The sequence below is a fragment of the Tetrahymena thermophila genome (genome assembly GCF_000189635.1).
Source record: "Tetrahymena thermophila SB210 genomic scaffold scf_8254247, whole genome shotgun sequence".
In the NCBI taxonomy this organism is placed as follows: Eukaryota; Ciliophora; class Oligohymenophorea; order Hymenostomatida; family Tetrahymenidae; genus Tetrahymena; species Tetrahymena thermophila.
In genome coordinates, this window is record NW_002476107.1 from 49 (window position 1) to 24,834 (window position 24,786).

The following is a 24,786-nucleotide window of genomic DNA, read 5'->3' on the forward strand; positions in this document are numbered from 1 at the left end:
AAATAAATGGGTTTGGAAAATTAATTGATTGATTGATTGATTGATTCACAGCTCATAAATTATTTTTGATTTTTTGTTTAATTTTTGTGCATCTAAATTTATTTATTAGCTAATTTAAACAATTATTTCAATTAATTGCATCAAAATAAATAAGCACTTTTTAATATGTTTAGCACAATTATACATTATTAACCCATTTATTAATTACTTTTCTATTTTCTTTTCATTTTTTTCAACACATTCATTATTTATTATTTTCATAGGAATAATAAGCTTGGTGCAGATGGAGCTAAGTACATTGGAATGAGCTTGGAGAAGTGCCAAAATATAACATCTTTGAATCTGAATCTCTGGTAATTTAACTTACTATCAATTTATTTAGTCTATTTTAATTAATACATTTGTGAAATTTAAACTGAAAAACAAATAAATGGGTTTGAAAAATTAATTGATTGATTGATTGATTGATTGATTCACAGCTCATAAATTATTTTTGATTTTTTGTTTAATTTTTGTGCATCTAAATTTATTTGTTAGCTAATTTAAACAATTATTTCAATTACTTGCATCAAAATAAATAAGCACTTTTTAATATGTTTAGCACAATTATTCATTATTAAACCATTTATTAATTACTTTTCTATTTTATTTTCATTATTTTCAACACATTCATTATTTATTATTTTCATAGGTGGAATAATCTTGGTGCAGATGGAGCTAAGAACATTGGAATGAGCTTGGAGAAGTGCCAAAATATAACATCTTTGAATCTCAATCTCTAGTAATTTAACTAACTATCAATTTATTTAGTCTATTTTAATTAATACATTTGTGAAATTTAAACTGAAAAACAAATAAATGGGTTTGGAAAATTAATTGATTGATTGATTCACAGCTCATAAATTATTTTTGATTTTTTGTTTAATTTTTGTGCATCCAAATTTATTTGTTAGCGAATTTAAACAATTATTTCAATTAATTGGATCAAAATAAATAAGCACTTTTTAATATGTTTAGCACAATTATTCATTATTAAACCATTTATTAATTACTTTTCTATTTTATTTTCATTATTTTCAACACATTCATTATTTATTATTTTCATAGGGGTAATAATCTTGGTGCAGATTTAGGTAAGAACGTTAGAAAGAGCTTGGAGAAGTGCTAAAATATAACATCTTTGAATCTACGTTTCTGATGATTTAACTAACTCTCAAATTATTTAGTTTGTTTTAATTAATACATTTGTGAAATTTATACTGAAAAATAAATGATTTGGGAAAATGAATAGATTGATTCACAGATCATAAATTATTTTATGATTATCGTTTAATTTGTGTTCATCTAAATTTATTTTTTAAATAAAGAGTTTTTAATATGTTTAGTAAAATCATTTATTATTAACCAATTTATTAATTAATTTTCTATTTTCTTTTTTATTTGAGTTATATTTTCATATATATTATCAATAATTTTTTTGATATGATTGATTTCTAATACAAATTCAAAATTAAACAAAACTACTGAAAAAAATTAAAAAAATTAGAATATATTAATATTTTTAATTGTAAATTAATATTTTATAAACTAAACTTTAAGCATTCATCAAAAAAAAATTTTTTATGTATAATATGTTTAAATATAATTAATAACTTTCAACTGTTAGTTAATTTATAAATGAAATTAATATTATAATACATAAATAAATATATATTAAAATTAATGAAAAATTTTCTTCATATAAATTAATTCAACTGTTTAAAATATTTTAATAATTAAATTTTAAACAATTTAAACTGTATTATTTTTATTTTAAGTAATAATAGATTATAAAAAACATGTTGATTTAAATATTATTATTTTATTTTAATAATTATAATAAATGTCAAAACTATAAGTCTTGTTTTGATTAAAATCCATTCAATTAGTGCATACTATATAGAAAAAATCTTTATAAAAAACTAAGTAATTTATTAATAATTTTTTTAAAATTTATGTTAAAATTTTAAAAAAATAAATTAAATATTTTAAATGAGTTAGCTTACAGTATATTTATTACATAAAGAGAATACAGTAAATTTATAATTATTTATATAATCTTATATTTAAAGCAATAATATCATTTAAAAATAAATTTATCTTCGATTATTATCTAAAGAGTCTTTTGAGAAATAATTATTTGTTTTTATTATACTGAAAAGTGAAGGAAGGGGAAGTTAAATTTATACAAATTTTTTAATTTCATTATTTAAAGTTAAATCTATCTGTAAATAAATAAATAAATTCCTTAATTTTTGAATAAAGGCAAAAATATTTTTAAAATATACCTCATCAATATTTTTGTATTTTTCAGCATTGTTACCTTAGAGATCCCAATAGAATATACTAGACTTTTCAAGAATAAAATTTTTTTTAGAGCATTGAAACTCGAAATTCTAAGTTCTATCAAAACATGTAAATTTAATTTTAAAATAAATTTAAAATAAGTATATTATGAAAAAAATATAAAGCAAAAAATTGAACCAAAGGTAAAATAAAAGCTAATTAAATTATTCTATTTTATTTTATTTATGAGAAGATAATTTTATTGGTTAGAAGGAATATACTTTGATAACATATTAAAAAATTTAAACTTTGCCTCTTATATATTTTTAATAAATAAGATTAATATTTTCATTTTTACATACCAGATTTATGTTTAATAGATTTTAAAAACTTTTATTTTCCTTATTTAGCTTTAATAAATAAATAAATATTATTTTATTTTTATTTTTTTAATTAAATTAAACTAAAAAATAAACAGTTATTACATAATAAAGTGAGATTGATTGATATAAATTATTTATTATTCTGGAAGTAATTGAATAAATTTGATTTTGAAGTTTTTGGGGAAAATCACTTATAACTTTTATACTTTTTTAATTAACAAATTTTAATAATTTAATTAAGAAAAAAAGAAAGAAATTAATTGAAAGAAAAGAAAGAAATAAAAAAGGTAAATAAAAAAGATTTCGTAATAAAATAAAATATATTATTCAAATTAAAAAAAAAATTTTTTATTCTTATTCATTAAACATTATAATTATTTTATATATTAGCAATTGTTACTAATCATGCAATAATAGCAAGACGTTGAGCTTAAATATTAGGCACCTGAAGAAAAATTTTAACAAATTTTTGAGGAATTCTAAAAGAAACATAAAGATTAGGCTATGGTATTTGATTAAGATGAACTAACATCGATTTACAATGAGCTTCAAAAGAAGAAGATATACTTAACATCCTACATTTCATAAGGTCGTTAAGGATGTGTTTTTGAGGCTAAGTACAATGAAGAAATAGTAGCTGTCAAATGTAGCAAACCTATATTTCAAAAAATCGAAGAAGAACAAAAAATACTGAAATTGCTAAAGGATACTCCTTATGTTTTGAAATCAATCGAAGAGTTTTTAAATGAAAAAAAATCGAAATACTATCAGATTTCTAAAAAATATTCATGTAAAAATTCATCTTTTTTTCTTTTTAGTTTTTAAAATTATTCAATTTTTTAGGCAATCTTAAAGAAATAATGTAAAGCTTCTTTAATTAAAGAAAACCACTACCACTCAACTAAATAGTTGGTTTTGCTATTCAGATGTCAACAGTCTTTGAAAAAATTTAGTAAAATAATTTGGTTCACTCTGATGTTAAACCAGAGAATATCCTATATGATAGCTAAGAAAAATGTTTTAATCTATGTAAATTAATTTTTAATTTTATTTTTAAACTTTTGGATTAAAAAAATTTTCAAGCAAACAAACAAATATATTGTAAGTTAATTTAATCTTCTCCCCATCTAAAAATGTGATTACAATTGATATCTATATAAAAAACTCTCTTTAATAAATTAAATATTTTAAAGAGTAGTAAGTATAAGATTATCAGAATTTATAATAATTTTTTAAATACCTGTTTGTGATTTAATCATTAATATACAGTTTGAATATTTTAAATATATATATTCTTAATAAATAAATATTTCAAATATATAAGATTTACTTTAATCTTATTGAGTTGAATTTTATAGTATTATTAGTTTATTTTATCATAAATTCTTATATATTATCTTAAAGGTGATTATGGAGATTCTAAATCATTTAAAGATGGATCAAAAACTTATGATGTAATTAATAAATTTATTTATTTTTCAAATTTATTTTCTATCTATCTATATTAGTTTCAGCACTATTTATCTTTAGAACTTTAACACTTATTTTAAAGCATTTAATTCAAATTTATCAAAGGTTTACCATTTTTCTAAAATATAAAAATACTTTATACTCTTTATTTATTAGAAGCTATTTCGATATAAATTTATTTGCATTTTACATTCTTAATATATAAAAGCTCAAAGCATTTACAAGAAAGTATGCAGCTCCTGAATTATTTGATGATAACGGTTTCTTCAATATAAAAGTAAATTTATTAAATTATTTTTTTATTTATTTATTTATTTATTTATTTATTTTTTTATTTATTTATTTATTTTTTTATTTATTTATTTATTTATTTATTTATTTATTTATTTATTTATTTATTTATTTATTGACTTACTTATTTTTAATTGAATTTTTATTTAAAGTATGATATTTATGGCTTAGGAATTATTCTACTTGAATTAACCCTTGGAAAGTTTCTTGAAAATGAAGATTGTACTTTTATCAGAAATGGAGAACTACCAAACTATATAAGCAAAAATGCTTTATTTTAAGATATTAACTAAATAATAGTTCAAATGCTTGAAATAATGCCTTAGAATAGAATCGATTCTTTTGAGCTAACTAAGCAATTAAATAATTTAAGACTAAAACTAGAAAGTTAGTTCATTTTTGCAGTAAAGGACAAATTGGATTTAACGGAGTCTAATTTGATGATTTCAAAATTCAGACAGTCTTTCCTTAAATTTAACTACACTTGCAAACAAAATGAAGTCAGATTAGATAAGTATGCTTTTAAGGGTTACAATAATCTCTCTAAAATCTAGGAATGTTTAGCAAAAAGGTTAGTTCACCACTTAGATCTTCATTTCTGGTATTTATATTATTATTAAATAATTTAAATAGATAAAAAAATTCATTTTAATTTATTTTTAAAATAAATTATTCAAATAATATCAAATATTGATATATGATTTAATATATTGATATTTTTTCCCTCAAATAAATTTAAATTATTATTTTGTACTTATTTTTTAAGTATCTACACTAAAATTTCAAAATTTATTGTTTTTCCTTAACTTAAAATTAATTATTATTTGCTAATAGATTTTAATCCATAATGAAATCTACTTGTTTTCATTTAATTAAAGTATTTGCTTATCATAATTATTGTAAAGTTAAATATTGTAAATAAAATTTATTTTAAACATCTTTATTGTTTCATAACTTTGAGATTTCAAGTTATTAAAAATTTTAAATGCTTAATAAAATGAAATGAAAGATAGAATTAATTAATTAATTTTAATTGAAAATAAGATATCAAAATTCAATAATTAAATTAAATAAAATTGCAAAAGTTAAATACTTAAAAGTTAAAATTTAGAAATTAATTCTTAATCACTACAGAAATTAATTAATTGCTCCCAAATTCTTCCTTTATTTTTGCTACCCGACTTCAGAAAATAAAATTTTATTTTAAAATTGCTAATATAATTTTGATATAATATAAAAAAAATATTTACAGTAAATTCTTATAAATTCAATCATTAATTTAAGAGAAATATTTTGAAGAAAAATTAAAAAATTTTTATATTTTTACAAATAAGCACTTTTCAATATGTTTAGCAAAATCATTCATAATTAACCCATTTATTAATTACTTTTCTATTTTATTTTCATTATTTTCAACACATTCATTATTTATTATTTTCATAGGTAAAATGAGCTTGGTGCAGATGGAGCTAAGAACATTGGAATAAGTTTGGAGAAGTGCCAAAACATAACATCTTTGAATCTGGATCTCGCGTAATTTAACTAACTATCAATTTATTTAGTTTGTTTTAATTAATACATTTGTGAAATTTAAACTGAAAAACAAATGGGTTTGGAAAATTAATTGATTGATTGATTCACAGATTATAAATTATTTTTGATTTTTTTTTAATTTTTGTGCATCTAAACTTATTTGTTAGGGAATAGAAACAATTATTTTAATTAATTGCATCAAAATAAATAAGCACTTTTTAATATGTTTAGCACAATTATTCATTATTAACCCATTTATTAATTACTTTTCTATTTTATTTTCATTATTTTCAACACATTCATTATTTATTATTTTCATAGGTGGAATAATCTTGGTGCAGGTGGAGCTAAGAACATTGGAATGAGCTTGGAGAAGTGCCAAAACATAACATCTTTGAATCTCAATCTCTGGTAATTTAACTAACTATCAATTTATTTAGTTTGTTTTAATTAATACATTTGTGAAATTTAAACTGAAAAACAAATGGGTTTGGAAAATTAATTGATTGATTGATTCACAGATCATAAATTATTTTTGATTTTTTTTTAATTTTTGTGCATCTAAACTTATTTGTTAGGGAATTTAAACAATTATTTTAATTAATTGCATCAAAATAAATAAGCACTTTTTAATATGTTTAGCACAATTATTGATTATTAACCCATTTATTAATTACTTTTCTATTTTATTTTCATTATTTTCAACACATTCATTATTTATTATTTTCATAGTAGTAATAAGCTTGGTGCAGATGGAGCTAAGAACATTGGAATGAGTTTGGAGAAGTGCCAAAGTATTACATCTTTGAATCTCAATCTCTAGTAATTTAACTAACTATCAATTTATTTAGTTTGTTTTAATTAATACATTTGATACATTTGTGAAATTTAAACTGAAAAACAAATGGGTTTGGAAAATTAATTGATTGATTGATTCACAGCTCATAAATTATTTTTGATTTTTTGTTTAATTTTTGTGCATCTAAACTTATTTGTTAGCGAATTGAAACAATTATTTTAATTAATTGCATCAAAATAAATAAGCACTTTTTAATATGTTTAGCACAATTATTCATTATTAACCCATTTATTAATTACTTTTCTATTTTATTTTCATTATTTTCAACACATTCATTATTTATTATTTTCATAGGTATAATAAGCTTGGTGCAGATGGAGCTAAGAACATTGGAATGAGTTTGGAGAAGTGCCAAAACATAACATTTTTGAATATGGATCTCATGTAATTTAACTAACTATCAATTTATTTAGTTTGTTTTAATTAATACATTTGTGAAATTTAAACTGAAAAACAAATAAATGGGTTTGGAAAATTAATTGATTGATTGACATAAATTATTTTTGATTTTTTGTTTAATTTTTGTGCATCTAAATTTATTTGTTAGCAAATTGAAACAATTATTTCAATTAATTGCATCAAAATAAATAAGCACTTTTTAATATGTTTAGCACAATTATTCATTATTAACTCATTTATTAATTACTTTTCTATTTTATTTTCATTATTTTCAACACATTCATTATTTATTATTTTCATAGGTAAAATGAGCTTGGTGCAGATGGAGCTAAGAACATTGGAATGAGTTTGGAGAAGTGCCAAAACATAACATTTTTGAATATGGATCTCACGTAATTTAACTAACTATCAATTTATTTAGTTTGTTTTAATTAAAACATTTGTGAAATTTAAACTGAAAAACAAATGGGTTTGGAAAATTAATTGATTGATTGATTCACAGATCATAAATTATTTTTGATTTTTTGTTTAATTTTTGTGCATCTAAATTTATTTATTAGCGAATTTAAACAATTATTTCAATTAATTGCATCAAAATAAATAAGCACTTTTTAATATGTTTAGCACAATTATTCATTATTAACCCATTTATTAATTACTTTTCTATTTTATTTTCATTATTTTCAACACATTCATTATTTATTATTTTAATAGGGAGAATAATCTTGGTGCAGATGGAGCTAAGAACATTGGAATGAGCTTGGAGAAGTGCCAAAATATAACATCTTTGGATCTCAATCTCTGGTAATTTAACTAACTATCAATTTATTTAGTCTATTTTTAATTAATACATTAGTGAAATTTAAACTGAAAAACAAATAAATGGGTTTGGAAAATTAATTGATTGATTTATTCACAGCTCATAAATTGTTTTTTGATTTTTTTGTTTAATTTTTTTTGTGCATCTAAATTTATTTATTAGCGAATTGAAACAATTATTTGAATTAATTGCATCAAAATAAATAAGCACTTTTTAATATGTTTAGCACAATTATTCATTATTAACCCATTTATTAATTACTTTTCTATTTTATTTTCATTATTTTCAACACATTCAATATATATTATTTTCATAGGTATAATAATCTTGGTGAAGATGTAGGTAAGAACGTTAGAATGAGCTTGGAGAAGTGCTAAAATATAACATCTTCGAATCTGCATTTCTGATGATTTAACTAACTATCAAATTATTTAATTTGTTTTAATTAATACATTTGTGAAATTTACACTGAAAAACAAATGATTTGTGAAAATGAATTGATTGATTCACAGATTATAAATTATTTTTTGATTTTTGTTTAATTTGTGTTCATCTAAATTTATTTTTTAAATAAAGAGTTTTTAATATGTTTAATAAAATCATTTATTATTAACCAATTTATTAATTACTTTTCTATTTTATTAGAGTTATATTTTTATATATATTATCAATAATTTTATAGATATGATAGATTTCTAATACAAATTCAAAATTAAACAAAACTACTGAAAAAAATTAAAAAAATTAGAATATATTAATATTTTTAATTGTAAATTAATATTTTATAAACTAAACTTTAAGCATTCATCAAAAAAAAAATTTTTTATGTATAAATTTCATGTTTAAATATAATTAATAACTTTCAACTGTTAGATAAAATATAAACGAAATAGATATTATAATACATAAATAAATATATACTAAAATTAATGAAAATTTTTCTTCATATAAATTAATTCAACTGTTTAAAATATTTTAATAATTAAATTTTAAACAATTTAAACTGTATTATTTTTATTTTAAGTAATAATAGAATATAAAAAACATGTTGATTTAAATATTATTATTTTATTTTAATAATTATAATAAATGTCAAAACTATAAGTCTTGTTTTGATTAAAATCCATTCAATTAGTACATACTATATAGAAAAAATCTTTATAAAAAACTATGTAAGATTTAGAAATAAAAAATATTCATTAGTAATATAAAAATTATTTGAAATATCACAACTCATATATGATATCATAATCTGTGATATTTCAAATGCAGGAAGGAACAGCTATATTTAATACGTGTATAATATTTATTAACTTTCAAAATATAATTGATATTCATAAATATATAAAAAACAAACATATCTATCTATATTTTAGATTAAATTTTCTTATTTCAAAATATTAGAAAATAATACATTTTATTTTCAATTATTGAAATATTTAATATTTATTCTTCCCTTTTCACCATTTGTCTATCATCATTAGAAATTTATTTTCAAGAAAACTAATCTTTTTAATTTAAAGCATTTGCTTTTTACTTTCAATTATTATGACTTATTGATTTAATTATTTGCTCTATATTATTTTAAATTAAAATATAAAAATAAAAAAAATTAAATAGAATATATTTTTTAATTAAAAATTTTATTTAAAATTCAAATAAGAAATTAATAAATAAATAATTAAAGCAAATCTTGAAAATTAAAAAATGAATGAGTTAAATTTAGAAAAATAGAAGAAGAAAAAACCAAGTACAATAAAAAATAAATCAAATAAATAGCTAATTAGTTAACAAGTTAAAGAGGTATATTGTTTTAAATTCATTTTTAAAAATAAAAATATCACAATGAAAAAAAATAAATTGTTTTTACGTAAGATCAAGTGTCAAATTTGAGAGATTAGTGCAATTTGCTAAAGCAAAACCTAAACTTGATGCACCTTCATCACCAATTTAATTCCAACTTTTTAAATAGATAAGAAAAAATATTTAATTAATTATTTATTTAGAAGGTAATTATGAAGAAAAAATATGAAATAATAAGAAATGAATTATTAAATAATAAAAATAAATGTTAAAAATAAAAAAGTGAAATTTGAAAAATAGAAGAAAAAAAAAAAAAAACCAAGTGCAATAAAAACGAAAAAAAAAAAAAGTAAATAAAATAAAAAGCTAATTAACAAATTAAAGAGATATATTGTTTTAAATTCAATTTTATAAATAAAATAAATGATACAAATCAAAAACAAATAAATTATTTTTACCGAAGATTAAGAGTTAAATTTGAGAGATTAGTGAAATTTACTAAAGAAAAACCTAAACTAGATGCACCTTAATCACCAATTTTATTACTACTTTTTAAAATTTCAAGAAAAAATATATAATTAATTAGTTAGTTATTTAGAAGGAAAAAATGAAGAAAAAATATGAGATAATAAATAATGATGCAATAATAGTAAAAACAAATACTAAAAATAAAAAAGTGAATTGAATTAAGAAAGATAGAAGAAAAAAAAAACCAAGTGCAATAAAAACGAAAAAAATTAAGTTAAATAAAAAGCTAATTGACAAGTTAAAGAGATATATTGTTTTAAATTCATTTTTATAAATAAAATGATACCAATCAAAAACAAATAAATTGTTTTTACCAAAGATCAAGTGCCAGATTTGAGAGATTAGTGCAATTTGCTAAACCAGAACCTAAGCCAGACAAACCTTAATCAAGAATTTAATTATAACTTAATAAAATTTGAAGAAAAAATATATAATTAATTAGTTTTTTAGAAGGAAAAATTGAAGACAAAATATGAAATAATAAGAAATTAATAAATAAATAAATAATAAAAGGAAATTTTATAAATTAAATTAAAAAAGATAGAAGAAGAAAAAATCAAGTGCAATAAAAGCGAAAAATAAAAGTAAATCAAATAAAAAACTAATCAACAAGTTAAAGAGATATATTGTTTTAAATTCATTTTTATAAATAAAAATATCACAATCTAAAACAAATATATTGTTTTTACTCAAGATAAAGTGCCAAATTTGAGAGATTAGTGCAATTTGCTAAAGCAGAACCTAAGCCTGATGCACCTTCATAACCAATTTTATTATAACTTATTAAAATTTGAAGAAAAAATAAATAATTAATTAGTTTTTTAGAAGGAAAAAATAAAGAAAAAATATGAAATAATAAGAAATTAATTAATAAATAATAAAAGCAAATTTTAAAAAGAAAAAAGTAAATTAAATTAAGAAAGATCGAAGAAAAAAAAATCAAGTGCAATAAAAACTAAAAATAAAAGTAAATCAAATAAAAAACTAATTAACAAGTTAAAGGGAAATATTGTTTTAAATTAATTTTTATAAATAAAAATATCACAATCAAAAACAAATGAATTGTTTTTTTTTACTCAAGAAAAAGTTTCAAATTTTAGAGATTAGTGCAATTTGCTAAACCAGAACCTAAGCCAGACAAACCTTAATCACCAATTTTTTGATTATGACTTTTTAAATATTCAAGAAAAAATAAGTAATAAATTAGTTATTAAAAGGAAAAAACGAAGAAAAAATATGAAATAATAAGAAATGAGTTAATAAATAATAAAAGCAAATATTGAAAATAAAAAAATGAATTAAATTAAGGAAGATCGAAGAAAAATAATGCAAGTACATTTAATAAGAAAAAGAAAAATAAATCAAATAAAAAGCTAATAAGAAAATTAAAAGAGCTTTATTCTTTAAAATTTATTTTTTATAAATAAAAATATCACAATCAAAAAAAATAAATTGTTTTTACCCAAGATCAAGTGTCAAATTTGAGAGATTAGAGTAATTTGCTAAAGCTGAACCTAAGACTGATGCACCTTAATCGCCAATTGTATTATACCTATTTATATATTGAATAATAAATACAAAATTAATTAGTTATTTAGAAGGAAAAAATGTGAAAAAATAAGAAATAAATTTAGCAAATTTTGAAAATTAAAAAAATGATTTAAATTAAGAAAGATAGAAGGAAGATAAAAAAGCACAACTACAATAAAAAAGAAAAAGAAAAGTAAATAAAAATCTAATAAATAAATTAACAAAATTTTATTGTTTTTAATTCATTTATATAAATAAAAATATCACAATCCAAAACAAATAAACTATTTTTTACTATAGAAGAAGTATCATATTTTAGAGGTTAGTGCAATTTGCTAAACCAGAACCTAAGCCAGATAAACCTTAATCACCAATTTAATTACACCTTTTTAAATAATGAAGAAAAAAATATAATTAATTTTGCTATTTTGAAGGAAAAAACGAAGAAAAATATGAAATAATAAGAAATGAATAAATAAATAATAAAATCAAATATTGAAAATAAAAAAATGAATTAAATTAAGAAAGATCGAAGAAAAAAAAAGCAAGGACAATCAAAAAGAAAAAGAAAAATAAACCAAATAAAAAGCTAATAATAAAGTTAAAAGAGCTATATTCTTTAAAATTTATTTTTATAAATAAAAATATCACAATCCAAAATAAATAAACTGTTTTTACTTAAGATTAAGTGTCAAATTTGAGAGATTAGTGCAATTTGCTAAACCAGAACCTAAACCTGATGCACCTAAATCGCCAATTGAAGAACCACTTTTTAAATATTGAATAAAAAATAAATAATTAATTAGCTATTTAGAAGGAAAAAATGAAGAAATTATATGAAATAATATGACATAAATTTAGCTAATTTTGAAAGTAAAAAAATGATTCAAATTAAGAAAGATGGAAGACAGAAAACACAAGAAAAATAAAAAAGAAAAAGAAAAAGAAAAGTAAATCTAATAAACAAGTTAAAAGAGCTCTTTTGTTTTTAATTCATTTTTTAAATAAAAATATCACAGTTTTAAAGGCAAATAAGGTATTTATCCAAGAGAAAGTGTCAAATCTGAGAGATTAGTGCAATTTGCTAAAGCAGAACCTAAACCTTGTGCACCTGTTACACCAATTTAAGCGTTACTTTTTAAATATTGAAGAAAAAATATATAATTAATTAGTTAGTTATGATAATATTTATTAATTAAATATACCTCAGATCAATATCGAGAACCTAATGAGATTAAAGTGAAGAGTTTAAAAACTTTTTATATTAGTAAAAATAAATATAAAGTATATTGATATAAAAATAAATAATTACTTCTTCTAATGAGTAATATTCTTTAATCTATTATATCATTTATTTTTTTTGTCAAAAATATTGAATATCAATTTTTTGAAATTTAAATAATTAATTAATTATAAGTTGATAAAAAGAACAAATAAATTTTATTATTTATAAATTTGCTTTTAGTAAGGGAAATAATAAAAAAGTTAGTGTAATGTTAATTATTAAATCTTATTATTTCTATTTAAAATGTGTACTTTAATAAATAGTAGAAACTTGAAATTGGATATAAAAGATAATGAGAATGGAAACTGGCTATAATAAAATAAATTTTTGAAGTTTTTATGTCTATTTTTAATAATGAGGAATTTTAGCTATACCTCGTTTCTCGTTCGTTTTTATTATCGAGGTAATACGGTAAATAGAAATTTATGGATTAAAATTTTGAAACCTTCTAATTTCTTAATATGATAAAGGATAATATTTAAGATTTAAAGTTTTGATTATATTTGGTGAAAGCTGAGGGATAGATTTAGAGAAATTCATAAATTTATTTAAGTAAATGTTCATATATTTAATAAGCTATTTATTTATTTATTTATTAAAATACTGTATTCATAGATATAAAAAACAAACATATCTATTTATATTTTAGGTTTACTTATGAAATTAAATTATGTATGATACATAATATTTTTTATTATTCAAATATTTAATAATTATTCATCCTTTTTCATCACTTTTCTATCACCATCAGAAATCTATTTTAAAGTTAACTAATCTTTTAGATTTAAGACACTTGCTTTTTACTTTCAATTTTTATGATTTACTTAATTAATTATTACTTTTATATTATATTAAATTAAGATATAATACAAAAAAAATAAAATTGAATTAAATTTTTAATTAAAAACTATATTTAATTAATAAATAAAAAACATTAAAAGTATAAAAGTAAATCAAATAAATCTAATAAAAAATTAAAAAGAGTTAAAGCTATAAATTCATTTTTTTAAGTAAAAATAAATATCATAATCCAAAAAAAATAAATTGTTTTTACTCAAAATAAGGTATCTCATTATCAGTGTCATTATTTAAAGCAGAACCAAAGCCTGATTCACATTAATAACCAAAACGATTAATTCTTTTTAAATATAGAAGAAAAAATATATAATTAATTAGTTATTTAGAAAAAAAAAATAAGAAAAAACATGAAATAATAAAAAATGATAAAATATAAAATAAAAACACAAATTGAAAATAAAAAATAAATAAGTTAAATTAAGATAGATAGATAGATAGATAGATAGATAGATAGATAGATAGATAGATAGATAAATAAATAAATAAATAAATAAATAAATAAATAAATAGTAGAAAAAAAATAAAACAAGCTAAATAAAAAAGAAAAGTAAATAAAATAAAAAGCTAATAAACAAGTTAAAAGAGATATATTGTTTTAAATTCATTTTTATAATTAAAAATATCAAAAAAAAAAACGAATAAACTGTTTTTACCTAAGATCAAGTGTCAAATTTTAGAGATTAGTGCAATTTTATAAAGAAAAACCTAAGTTTGATGCACCTTTTGCATCAATTTAATTCCCTCTTTTTAAATATTAAAAAATTAATTAGTTATTTATTTACGAGGAAAAAATGTAGAAAAAATATGAAATAATAAGAAATGATTAAATAAATAATAAAAACAAATTTTGAAAAATAAAAAAAGAGCTAAATTAAAAAAGATAGTAGAAAAAAAATAACAGAAAAGTACAATAAAAAAAAGAAAACTAAATCAAATAAAAAAATTAAAAAAGCAATATTGTTTTAAATTCATTTTTATAAATAAAAATATCACAATTCAAGACAAATAAACTATTTTTACTTAAGATAAAGTGTCAAATTTGAGAGATTAGTACAATTTGCTAAAGCTGAACCTACGTTTTATGCACCTGTTGAACCAATTTAATTGTGACTTTTTAATTATTGAAAAAAAAAATATATAATTAATTAAATAGTTATTTAGAAGGAAAAAGTGAGCAAAAATATGAAATAATAAGAAATGAATTAATATATAATAAAAATAAAAAAATGAATTAAATTAAGAAAGATGATAGAAGAAAAAAAAACACAAGTACAATAAAAAATAAAAAGAAAAGTAAATCAAATAAAAAGCTAATAAACAAGCAAAAGAGCTATATTGTTTTATTTTCATTTTTATAAATAAAAATATCACAATCAAAAACAAATAAATTGTTTTTACTTAAAATCAAATATCAAATTTGAGAGATTAATGCAATTTGCTAAAGCAAAGCCTAAACTAGATGTACCTATTGCACCAATTTAATTGTATCTTTTTAAGTATGGAAGAAAAAATATATAATTAATTATTTGATAGAAAAATTGAAGAAAAATATGAAACAATAAGAAATGCATTTTTATATAATAAAAGAATATGTTAAAAAAAAATTTTTAATTTAAGAAAAACAACAAAGTTACAATAAAAAAGAAAAAGAAAATTAAATCAAACAAAAAGCTAATTAGCAAAGTTAAAAGATCTATATTGTTTTAAATTCATATTTATAACTAAAAAATCACAATCTAAATAAAATAAGTAAACTAACTGCTTTTACTTAAGAAAAAGTGTCAAATTTGAGAGATTAGTGCAATTCGCTAAGCAAGAAACTAAGTCGGATGCACCTGTTGAGCCAATTTAATTGCAACTTTTTAAATAATTAAGAAAAAAGAAATAATTAATTAGTTATTTAGAAGGAAAAATGAAATTAATAAGATATGAATAAATAAATAATAAATGAACATATTGAAAATAAAAAAATGAGTTAAACTAAGAATTATAGAAGAAAAAACAGTAGAATTACAATAAAAAAGAAAAGGAAAAGTAAATCAAATAAAAAGCTTATAAACAATTTAAAAAAGCAATAGTGTTTTAAATTCATTTTTATATATAAAAACATCACAATCCAAAACATATAAACTGTTTTTACCTAAGATAAAGTTTCAAATTTGAGAGATTAGTGCAATATTTTAATGCAGAACCTAAGGCTGATGCACCTATTGCATCAATGAAATTATTACTTTTTAAATATTGAAGAAAAAATATTTTATTAATTATTTATTTAGAAGGAAAAATGAAGAGAAAATATGAAATAGTAAGAAACAAGTTAATAAATAACAAATGTTGTAAAGAAAAAAATGATTTAAATTAAGAATGAAAGAATGAAAGAATGAAAGAAAGAAAGAAAGAAAGAAAGAAAGAAAGAAAGAAAGAAAGAAAGAAGAAGAAAAAAATACAAGTACAACAAAAAAGAAAAACAAAATTAAATCAAATAAAAGGCTAATAAACAAGTTAAAAGAGATTTTTTGTTTAAATTCATTTTTATAAATAAAAATATCACTATCCAAAAAAAATAAACTGTTTTTACCTAAGATCAATTTTCAAATTTTAGAGATTAATGCAATTTGCTAAAGAAGAACCTAAGCATGATACACCTTCATTACTAATTTAATTTTCGCTTTTTAAAATTTTGAAGAAAAAATATAATTAATTAGTTATTTAGAAAGAAAAAATGAAGAAAAATATGAAATAAAAAGAAATTAATTAATAAATAATAAAAACAAATATTGAAAATAAAAAACGAATTAAATTAAAAATGTGTAATAGAAAAAAAACAAAAGCTCAATAAAAACTAAAAATAAAAGTAAATCAAATAAAAACTAAGTAAACAAGTTGAAAATGCTATAAATGGTAAAGGTTCATATATTATAGCTATTTTCAGAAAATTATTTCTTGAGTTAGAAATATTTTGTTTATTTTTGTTGAGGCTCTTGGAAATTATGGGGTAGGACATGGTATTTTGAAATTTATGATATATTGAATAAATTTAAGAAATTACTTCTATTAATTTTTTAAATTGAAATAATTGTAATTCATTTTTCATGGCAAGTATAAAAAACACTTTTTTCAACAAAAATCTGGCCTTAATTTAACCATTTAAAAAATTTTTTAAAAACGGCCTTAATATATGAATGAAACTTTAATTTATTTTAAACTTATTCTTATAAATAAAAATATTACAATCTAAAATAAATAAACTGTTTTTACTCAAGATCAAGAATCAAATTTGAGAGATTAGTGCAATTTGCTAAACCAAAACCTAAGCTCAATGCATCTTAGTTATCAATTTTGCACCAGCTTTTTAAATATTGAAAAAAAAAAATAATTAATTATTTATTTATAATAAAAAATGAAGAAAAAATATGAGATAATAAGAAATTAATTAATAAATAAAAAACAAAAAAATATGTTGAAAATAAAAAAATGAGTTAAATTGAAGAAAGATTGAAGAAAAAAAACACAAGTACAATAAAAAAGAAAAAGAAAAGTAAATCAAATAAAAAGCATTTAAAGAGCTATATAGTTTTTAAATTTATTTATATAAAATAAAAATATCAATATCCAAAACAAATAAACTAATTTTACTTAAGATGAAGTTTTAAATTTGAGAGATTACTGCATTTAGCTAAAGCAGAACCTAAGCCAGATGCACCACTTGCACCAATTAAATTATAACTTTTTAAATATTTAAGAAAAAATATTTAATTAATAAGTTATTTAAAAGGAAAAAAGTTGAAGAAAAAAATGAAATAATAAGAAATTAATAAATAAATAATAAAATCAAATGTTAAAAATAAAAAAATGAATTAAATTAAGAAAGTTAGAAGAAAAAAAACACAAATACAATAAAAAAGAAAAAAAAAGTAAATCAAAAAAAAAGCTAATAAACAAGTTAAAAGAGATTTTTTGTTTTAATTCATTTCAATAAGTAAAAATATATCATAATCAAAAACTAAAAAACAGTTTTTATCAAGTAAAAATTTTAGAAAGAAAAAATATGAAATAATAATAAATGGAAAATTAATTTAAAAGATTTTAAATGAAAATTAAGTTAAAATAACTAAAAAAACATTTTTAAACAAAATGTAGGAATTTATGTGATAATTTTTTTAGAAAAATAAAATTTTAAACAAGCACTTAAAGTTAAATAAAGAGAAAATTTTAATTATAAAGATAATATTAATAAATGTAATATACCTTAGATTAATAGAGAGATTTTAATGAGATTAAAGTGAAGAGTTTAAAAACTTTTAATATTAGTAAAAATAAATTTAAAGTATATTGATCAAAAAATAAATAATTACTTCTTCTAACTAGTTATAATATTAATTCTATTATATCATTTACTTTTTTTTTCTTCTTCAAAATTTTGAATGGCAATTTATGAAATTTTATTAATTATTAGTGATAAAAAGAGCAAATATTTTTATATTAATTTTTAAATCTGCTTTTACTAAGAAAAATACAAAAAATTTAGTGTAACATTAATTATTAAATCTTAATATTTCTATTTCAAACTTGCGTTTAAAAATAAAGTAGAAACTAGAGATTGGAAAAAAAGGATAATGAGAATTCGAAAGTTCTAATTAGTTCGCATTCTCAATATCCTTTACATCTTATCTAAATCCAATACATAATTATGATAATAGCAAATATTTAGTTTCTTATTATTACAAATATATAGCAAAATTCCATTCAAAAATCTAGTCTTTTGGAAATGACTAGATAAGTGAATGGCATTTAATTACATATATTTGTTTTTTATTAATTAATTGTTTAGCTTATAACTAAGCTAAGTAGAAATAAGAAAGTTCAAAAAAGTAATTAAATTTAATTTAATAAAAATATAATATAAAATGAGGTAATGGACCTACGGGGCATAAATAAAATTTTTTAGATTGGGTATGGGACCTAAGTAAGAAAAAAAAAATTATTTTTAAATAAACTTTTCTCAATTTTTTATTATTAATTAGAGTTAAATGCCTTTTTGATTTTGTAATGGCTATAATGAATATTTAATAGATTTTAAAAACTTTTATTTTCTTTTTATTTAGCTGTAATAAATAAATATTTATAACATAATAAAGTGAAATTGGTTGATATTAATTAATTATCATTTAAATTATTCTGGAAGCAATAGAATAAATTTGATTGAGGTTTTTGGGGAAAATCACTAATTATTTTTAATTAATTATCAAAAAAAATAATCATTCTCTAATAATTTTTATACTTTTTTAATTAATAAATTTTAATAATTTAATTAAGAAAAAAAGAAAGAAATTAATTGAAAGAAAAGAAAGAAATAAAAAAGGTAAATAAAAAAGATTTGGTTATAAAATAAAATATATTATTCAAATTAAAAAAAAATTTTTTATTCTTATACTTTAAACATTATAATTATTTTATATATTAGCAATTGTTACTAATGATGCAATAATAGCAAGACGCTGAACTTAAATATTAGGCACCTGAAGAAAAATTTTAGCGAATTTTTGAGGACTATTAAAAGAAACATAAAGTGACTATGATATTTGATTAAGATGAACTAACATCGATTTACAATGAGCTTCAAAAGAAGAAGATATACTTAACTTCCTACATTTCATAAGGTGGTAATGGATGTGTGTTTGAGGCTAAGTACAATGAAGAAATAGTAGCTGTCAAATGTAGTAAACCTAAATTTGAAAAAATCCAAGAAGAAGAAAAAATTATGAAATTGTTAAAGGATACTCCTTATGTTTTTAAATCAATCGAAGAGTTTTTAAATAAAAAAAAATCGAAATACTATCAGATTTCTAAAAAATATTCATGTAAAATTCAACTTTTTTTCTTTTTAGTTTTTAAAATTATTCAATTTTTTAGGTAATCTTAGAGAAATAATGTAAAGCTTCTTTGATAAAAAAAAACCACTACCACTCAACTAAATAGTTGGTTTTGCTATTCAGATGTCAACAGTCTTTGAAAAAATTTAGTAAAATAATCTGATTCACTCTGATATTAAACCAGAGAATATCCTATATGATAGCTAAGAAAAATGTTTTAATCTATGTAAATCAATTTTTAATGTTATTTTAAATTTTATTTTATTTTTAAACTTTTGGATTAAAAAACTTTTCAATCAAAAGAACAAACAAACAAAAAAACAAACAAAATATACTGTAAGTTAATTTAATCTTCTCCCCATCAAAAAACATGATTATAATAGATATCTATATAAAAGAATAATATACAGTTTGAATATTTTAAATAAAAATATATTTCTTACTAAATACATATTTAAAATATATAATATTTACTTTTAATTTTATTGAGTTAAATTTTATAGTATTTATAAGTTTATTTTAGCCTAAATTCTTATATATAATCTTAAAGGTGATTTCGGAGATTCTAAATCATTTAAAGATGGATCAAAAACTTATGATGTAATTAATAAATTTATTTATTTTTCAAATTTATTTACAATCATCCAAATTAGTTTCAACACTATTTATCTTTAGAATATCAACACTTATTTTAAAGCATTTAATTCAAATTTATCAAAGGTTTACCATTTTTCTAAAATATAAAAATTCTTAACACTCTTTATTTATTAGAAGCTATTTCGATACAGATTTATTTGTATTTTACATTCTTAATATATAAAAGCTCAAAGGATTTACAAGAAAGTATGCAGCTCCTGAATTAACAGATGATAATGGTTTCTTCAATATTAAAGTAAATTTATTAAATTATTTTTTAATTTATTTATTTACTTATTTTTAATTAATTTTTTATTTAAAGTATGATATTTATGGCTTAGGAATTATTCTACTTGAATTAACCCTAGGAAAGTTTCTTGAAGACAAAGATTGTACTTTTATCAGAAATGGACAACTACCAAACTATATATGCAAAAATGCTTTATTTTAAGATATTAACTAAATTATAGTTTAAATGCTTGAAGTAATGCCTTAGAATAGAATCGATTCTTTTGAGCTAACTAAGCAATTAAATAAATTAAGAATAAAACTAGAGAGTGAATTCATTTTTGCAGTAAAGGACAAATTGGATTTAACTGAGTCTAATTTGATGATTTCAAAATTCAGACAATCTTTCCTTAAATTTAACTACACATGCAAACAAAATGAAGTCAGATTAGATAAGTATGCTTTTAAGGGTTACAGTAATCTCTCTAAAATCTAGGAATGTATAGAAAAAAGGTTAGTTCATCACTTAGATCTTGATTTCGGGTATTAATATTATTATGAAATAATTTTAAATAGATAAAAAATTTTATTTTAATTTATTTTAAAAATAAATTATTCAAATAACATCAAATATTAAATATTGATATTTAATTTAATAAATTGATATTTTTCCCCTAAAATAAATCTAAATAATTTTTTTGTACTTATTTTTTAAGTATCTAAACAAAAATTTCAAAATTTGTTATTTTTCTATAACTTTAAATGAATTATTATTTGCTAATAGATTATAAACCATAAGGAAATCTACTTATTTTCATTTAATTAAAGTTATAGTTTATCAGAATTATTGTAAAGTTAAATATTATAAATAAAATTTATTTTAAACATCTTTATTGTTTCATAACTTTGAAATTTAAAGTTATTAAAAATTTTATTAGCCTTAATAAAATGAAATGAAAGATAGAATTAATTTAAATTGAAAATAAGATATCAAAATTCAATAATTAAATTAAATAAAATTGCAAATATTAAATACTGAAAAGTTTTATTTATTTATTGTAGAGTTTATTTAATTCTCTAAATATCTCCCATTTCTATTTTTAGATCTTTAATTTTTTACTTTACGACTTTTTATTTAATTTTATTAATACTTATTTTATTAAGAATAATTTTATTTGCTTGTAAATAGAAATTATATCCCAATAAATTGCATCAAAATAAATAAGCACTTTTTAATATGTTTATCACAATTATTTATTATTAACCCATTTATTAATTCTTTTTCTATTTTATTTTCATTCTTTTCAACACATTCATTATTTATTATTTTCATAGTAGTAATAATCTTGGTGCAGATGGAGCTAAGAACATTGGAATGAGCTTGGAGAAGTGCCAAAACATAACATCTTTGAATCTCAATCTAAGGTAATTTAACTAACTATCAATTTATTTACTTAGTTTTAATTAATACATTTGTGAAATTTAAACTGAAAAACAAATGGGTTTAGAAAATTAATTGATTGATTGATTGATTCACAGCTCATAAATTATTTTTGATTTTTTGTTTAATTTTTGTGCATCTAAATTTATTTGTTAGCGAATTGAAACAATTATTTGAATTAATTGCATCAAAATAAATAAGCACTTTTTAATATGTTTATCACAATTATTCATTATTAACCCATTTATTAATTCTTTTTCTATTTTATTTTCATTCTTTTCAACACATTCATTATTTATTATTTTCATAGGGAGAATAATCTTGGTGCAGATGGAGCTAAGAGCATTGGAATGAGCTTGGAGAAGTGCCAAAACATAACATCTTTGAATCTCATTCTATGGTAATTTAACTAACTATCAATTTATTTAGTTTGTTTTAATTAATACATTTGTGAAATTTAAACTGAAAAACAAATGGATTTAGAAAATTAATTGATTGATTGATTGATTGATTGATTCACAGCTCATAAATTATTTTTGATTTTTTGTTTAATTTTTGTGCATCTAAATTTATTTGCTAGCGAATTGAAACAATTATTTGAATTAATTGCATCAAAATAAATAAGCACTTTTTAATATGTTTATCACAATTATTCATTATTAACCCATTTATTAATTCTTTTTCTATTTTATTTTCATTCTTTTCAACACATTCATTATTTATTATTTTCATAGGTAAAATAATCTTGGTGCAAATGGAGCTAAGAACATTGGAATGAGCTTGGAGAAGTGCCAAAACATAACATCTTTGAATCTCAATCTAAGGTAATTTAACTAACTATCAATTTATTTAGTTAGTTTTAATGAATTCATACCGTTTTAATTAATACATTTGTGAAATTTAAACTGAAAAACAAATGGGTTTAGAAAATTAATTGATTGATTGATTGATTGATTCACAGCTCATAAATTATTTTTGATTTTTTGTTTAATTTTTGTGCATCTAAATTTATTTGTTAGCGAATTGAAACAATTATTTGAATTAATTGCATCAAAATAAATAAGCACTTTTTAATATGTTTAGGACAATTATTCATTATTAACCCATTTATTAATTCTTTTTCTATTTTATTTTCATTCTTTTCAACACATTCATAATTTATTATTTTCATAGGTGGAATAATCTTGGTGCAGATGGAGCTAAGAACATTAGAATACACTTGTAGAAGTGCTAAAATATAAAATCTTTGGATATATATCTAGAATGATTTAAATAACAATAAATTTTTTTAGTTTGTTTAATTAATACATTTGTGAAATTTAAACTGAAAAACTAATTATTTGGGAAAATTAATTGATTTTTTATTTTTTGTTTAATTTGTGTGCATCTAAATTTATTTTTTAAATAAACACTTTTTTATATGTTTGACAAAATCATTTATTATTAACTGATTTATTAATTACTTTTCTATTATCTATTTTATTAGAGTTATATTTTTATAAATATTATCAATTTTATAGATATAATTGATTTTGTATATAAATTTAAAATTAAACTGGGCAACTGAAAAAATATAAAAAAATTAGAATATAATAATATATTTAATTATAAATTAATATTAATTAAATTAAATTAAGCACAGTTTTAACATATTCATTAAAAAAAAAATTTTTTTTTGTATTAATTTATTGTTTAAATATAATTTAAAATATACAACTGTTAGTTAATTTATAAATGAAATTAATATTTTAATACATAAATAAATATATATTAAAATTAATGAAAATTTTTTTTCATATAAATTAATTCAACTGTTTAAAATATTTTAATAATTAAATTTTAAACAATTTAAACTGTATTATTTTTATTTAAAAAAAAAATAGATTTTTAAAAACATATTGATTTAAATATTATTTTTATTTTTAGTCTTTAATTTCTTTTTTATATTAAATTTCTATCCAACCAGGATATGTTTTTCTTTTATTATTTTAATTTTTTTATTCTTTTTTGATTCTTCAATTTCATGTTTGATTTTTTCTTTTCTAATTGCTTTTAGCTGATTTTAAGGTCTAATATAATATTTTACAGAATATAATTTTATTATTAATGTAATAAAATATAATTATCAAAGAAACTTAATTTGTTGATAAATTTTAGTCAAAGCTATTATTTAATTTTTATTTATTTTTTATTTATATTTTTAAAACATTTATTTTAATAAAACTAACTAACTAACTTTTATGATAAAGCTTCGCATATCTGTAATTTAAAATGAAACAAAAAATATTTAAAAATTAACTTAGTCGTTTTTGATTAAAGCTGGCTGACTTTTGGAAACAGCAAGAGGCTTAATTTGGTAAAAAGTGTATGGTAATGTAAAGTTAACATCGAATGGGAATATTTTATCTTCAGCTAAGCTAGATGAGAAGCTGATCTAAATATTAGATTTGGCATTAGAAGCACTTAAGGAAGGAATTATATATTTGAAAATACTAGTTTAGAGGAATAATTTTTTTAAGCAAAT

At 18.8% G+C, this 24,786-nt stretch overlaps 6 protein-coding genes across 6 annotated transcripts; 4 read left to right on the forward strand and 2 right to left on the reverse strand. All coding sequences in view use genetic code 6, as the record gives it.

Annotated features, from left to right (window-relative positions):
- Window positions 1–303: 303 nt before the first annotated feature.
- Window positions 304–1,198, forward strand: TTHERM_01333140 (kinase domain protein; the record flags this gene model as incomplete). Its single annotated transcript, XM_001029727.4, has 3 exons — window positions 304–353; window positions 692–781; window positions 1,108–1,198. The coding sequence occupies 3 exons, from the start codon at window positions 304–306 to the stop codon at window positions 1,196–1,198; spliced, it is 231 nt and encodes a 76-aa protein (XP_001029727.4).
- A 1,915-nt stretch (window positions 1,199–3,113) lies between these two features.
- Window positions 3,114–8,487, forward strand: TTHERM_01333150 (kinase domain protein; the record flags this gene model as incomplete). The annotated part of the gene is made up of 12 exons (XM_001029728.2): window positions 3,114–3,498; window positions 3,552–3,737; window positions 4,113–4,162; window positions 4,387–4,455; window positions 4,622–5,070; window positions 5,913–6,002; window positions 6,324–6,413; window positions 6,735–6,824; window positions 7,156–7,245; window positions 7,563–7,652; window positions 7,975–8,064; window positions 8,397–8,487. 12 exons carry the CDS (start codon window positions 3,114–3,116, stop codon window positions 8,485–8,487), a joined length of 1,770 nt encoding a protein of 589 aa, XP_001029728.2.
- Window positions 8,488–9,557: 1,070 nt separating this feature from the next.
- TTHERM_001333153 (cyclic nucleotide-binding domain protein) lies at window positions 9,558–13,292 on the reverse strand (the record flags this gene model as incomplete). Its single annotated transcript, XM_012800417.1, has 12 exons — window positions 9,558–9,654; window positions 9,951–10,040; window positions 10,342–10,431; window positions 10,726–10,815; window positions 11,101–11,190; window positions 11,488–11,580; window positions 11,874–11,963; window positions 12,237–12,326; window positions 12,620–12,709; window positions 12,959–13,075; window positions 13,147–13,196; window positions 13,254–13,292. 12 exons carry the CDS (start codon window positions 13,290–13,292, stop codon window positions 9,558–9,560), a joined length of 1,026 nt encoding a protein of 341 aa, XP_012655871.1.
- A 681-nt stretch (window positions 13,293–13,973) lies between these two features.
- On the reverse strand, window positions 13,974–15,655 carry TTHERM_001333157 (transmembrane protein, putative; the record flags this gene model as incomplete). The annotated part of the gene is made up of 5 exons (XM_012800418.1): window positions 13,974–14,064; window positions 14,281–14,364; window positions 14,738–14,827; window positions 15,105–15,194; window positions 15,483–15,655. 5 exons carry the CDS (start codon window positions 15,653–15,655, stop codon window positions 13,974–13,976), a joined length of 528 nt encoding a protein of 175 aa, XP_012655872.1.
- Window positions 15,656–17,879: 2,224 nt separating this feature from the next.
- Window positions 17,880–18,236, forward strand: TTHERM_001333161 (hypothetical protein; the record flags this gene model as incomplete). The annotated part of the gene is made up of 1 exon (XM_012800419.1): window positions 17,880–18,236. The coding sequence occupies one exon, from the start codon at window positions 17,880–17,882 to the stop codon at window positions 18,234–18,236; it is 357 nt and encodes a 118-aa protein (XP_012655873.1).
- A 1,324-nt stretch (window positions 18,237–19,560) lies between these two features.
- Window positions 19,561–23,529, forward strand: TTHERM_01333170 (kinase domain protein; the record flags this gene model as incomplete). The annotated part of the gene is made up of 9 exons (XM_001029730.2): window positions 19,561–19,945; window positions 19,998–20,183; window positions 20,508–20,557; window positions 20,781–20,849; window positions 20,916–21,364; window positions 22,157–22,246; window positions 22,573–22,662; window positions 22,997–23,086; window positions 23,436–23,529. 9 exons carry the CDS (start codon window positions 19,561–19,563, stop codon window positions 23,527–23,529), a joined length of 1,503 nt encoding a protein of 500 aa, XP_001029730.2.
- Window positions 23,530–24,786: the final 1,257 nt, after the last annotated feature.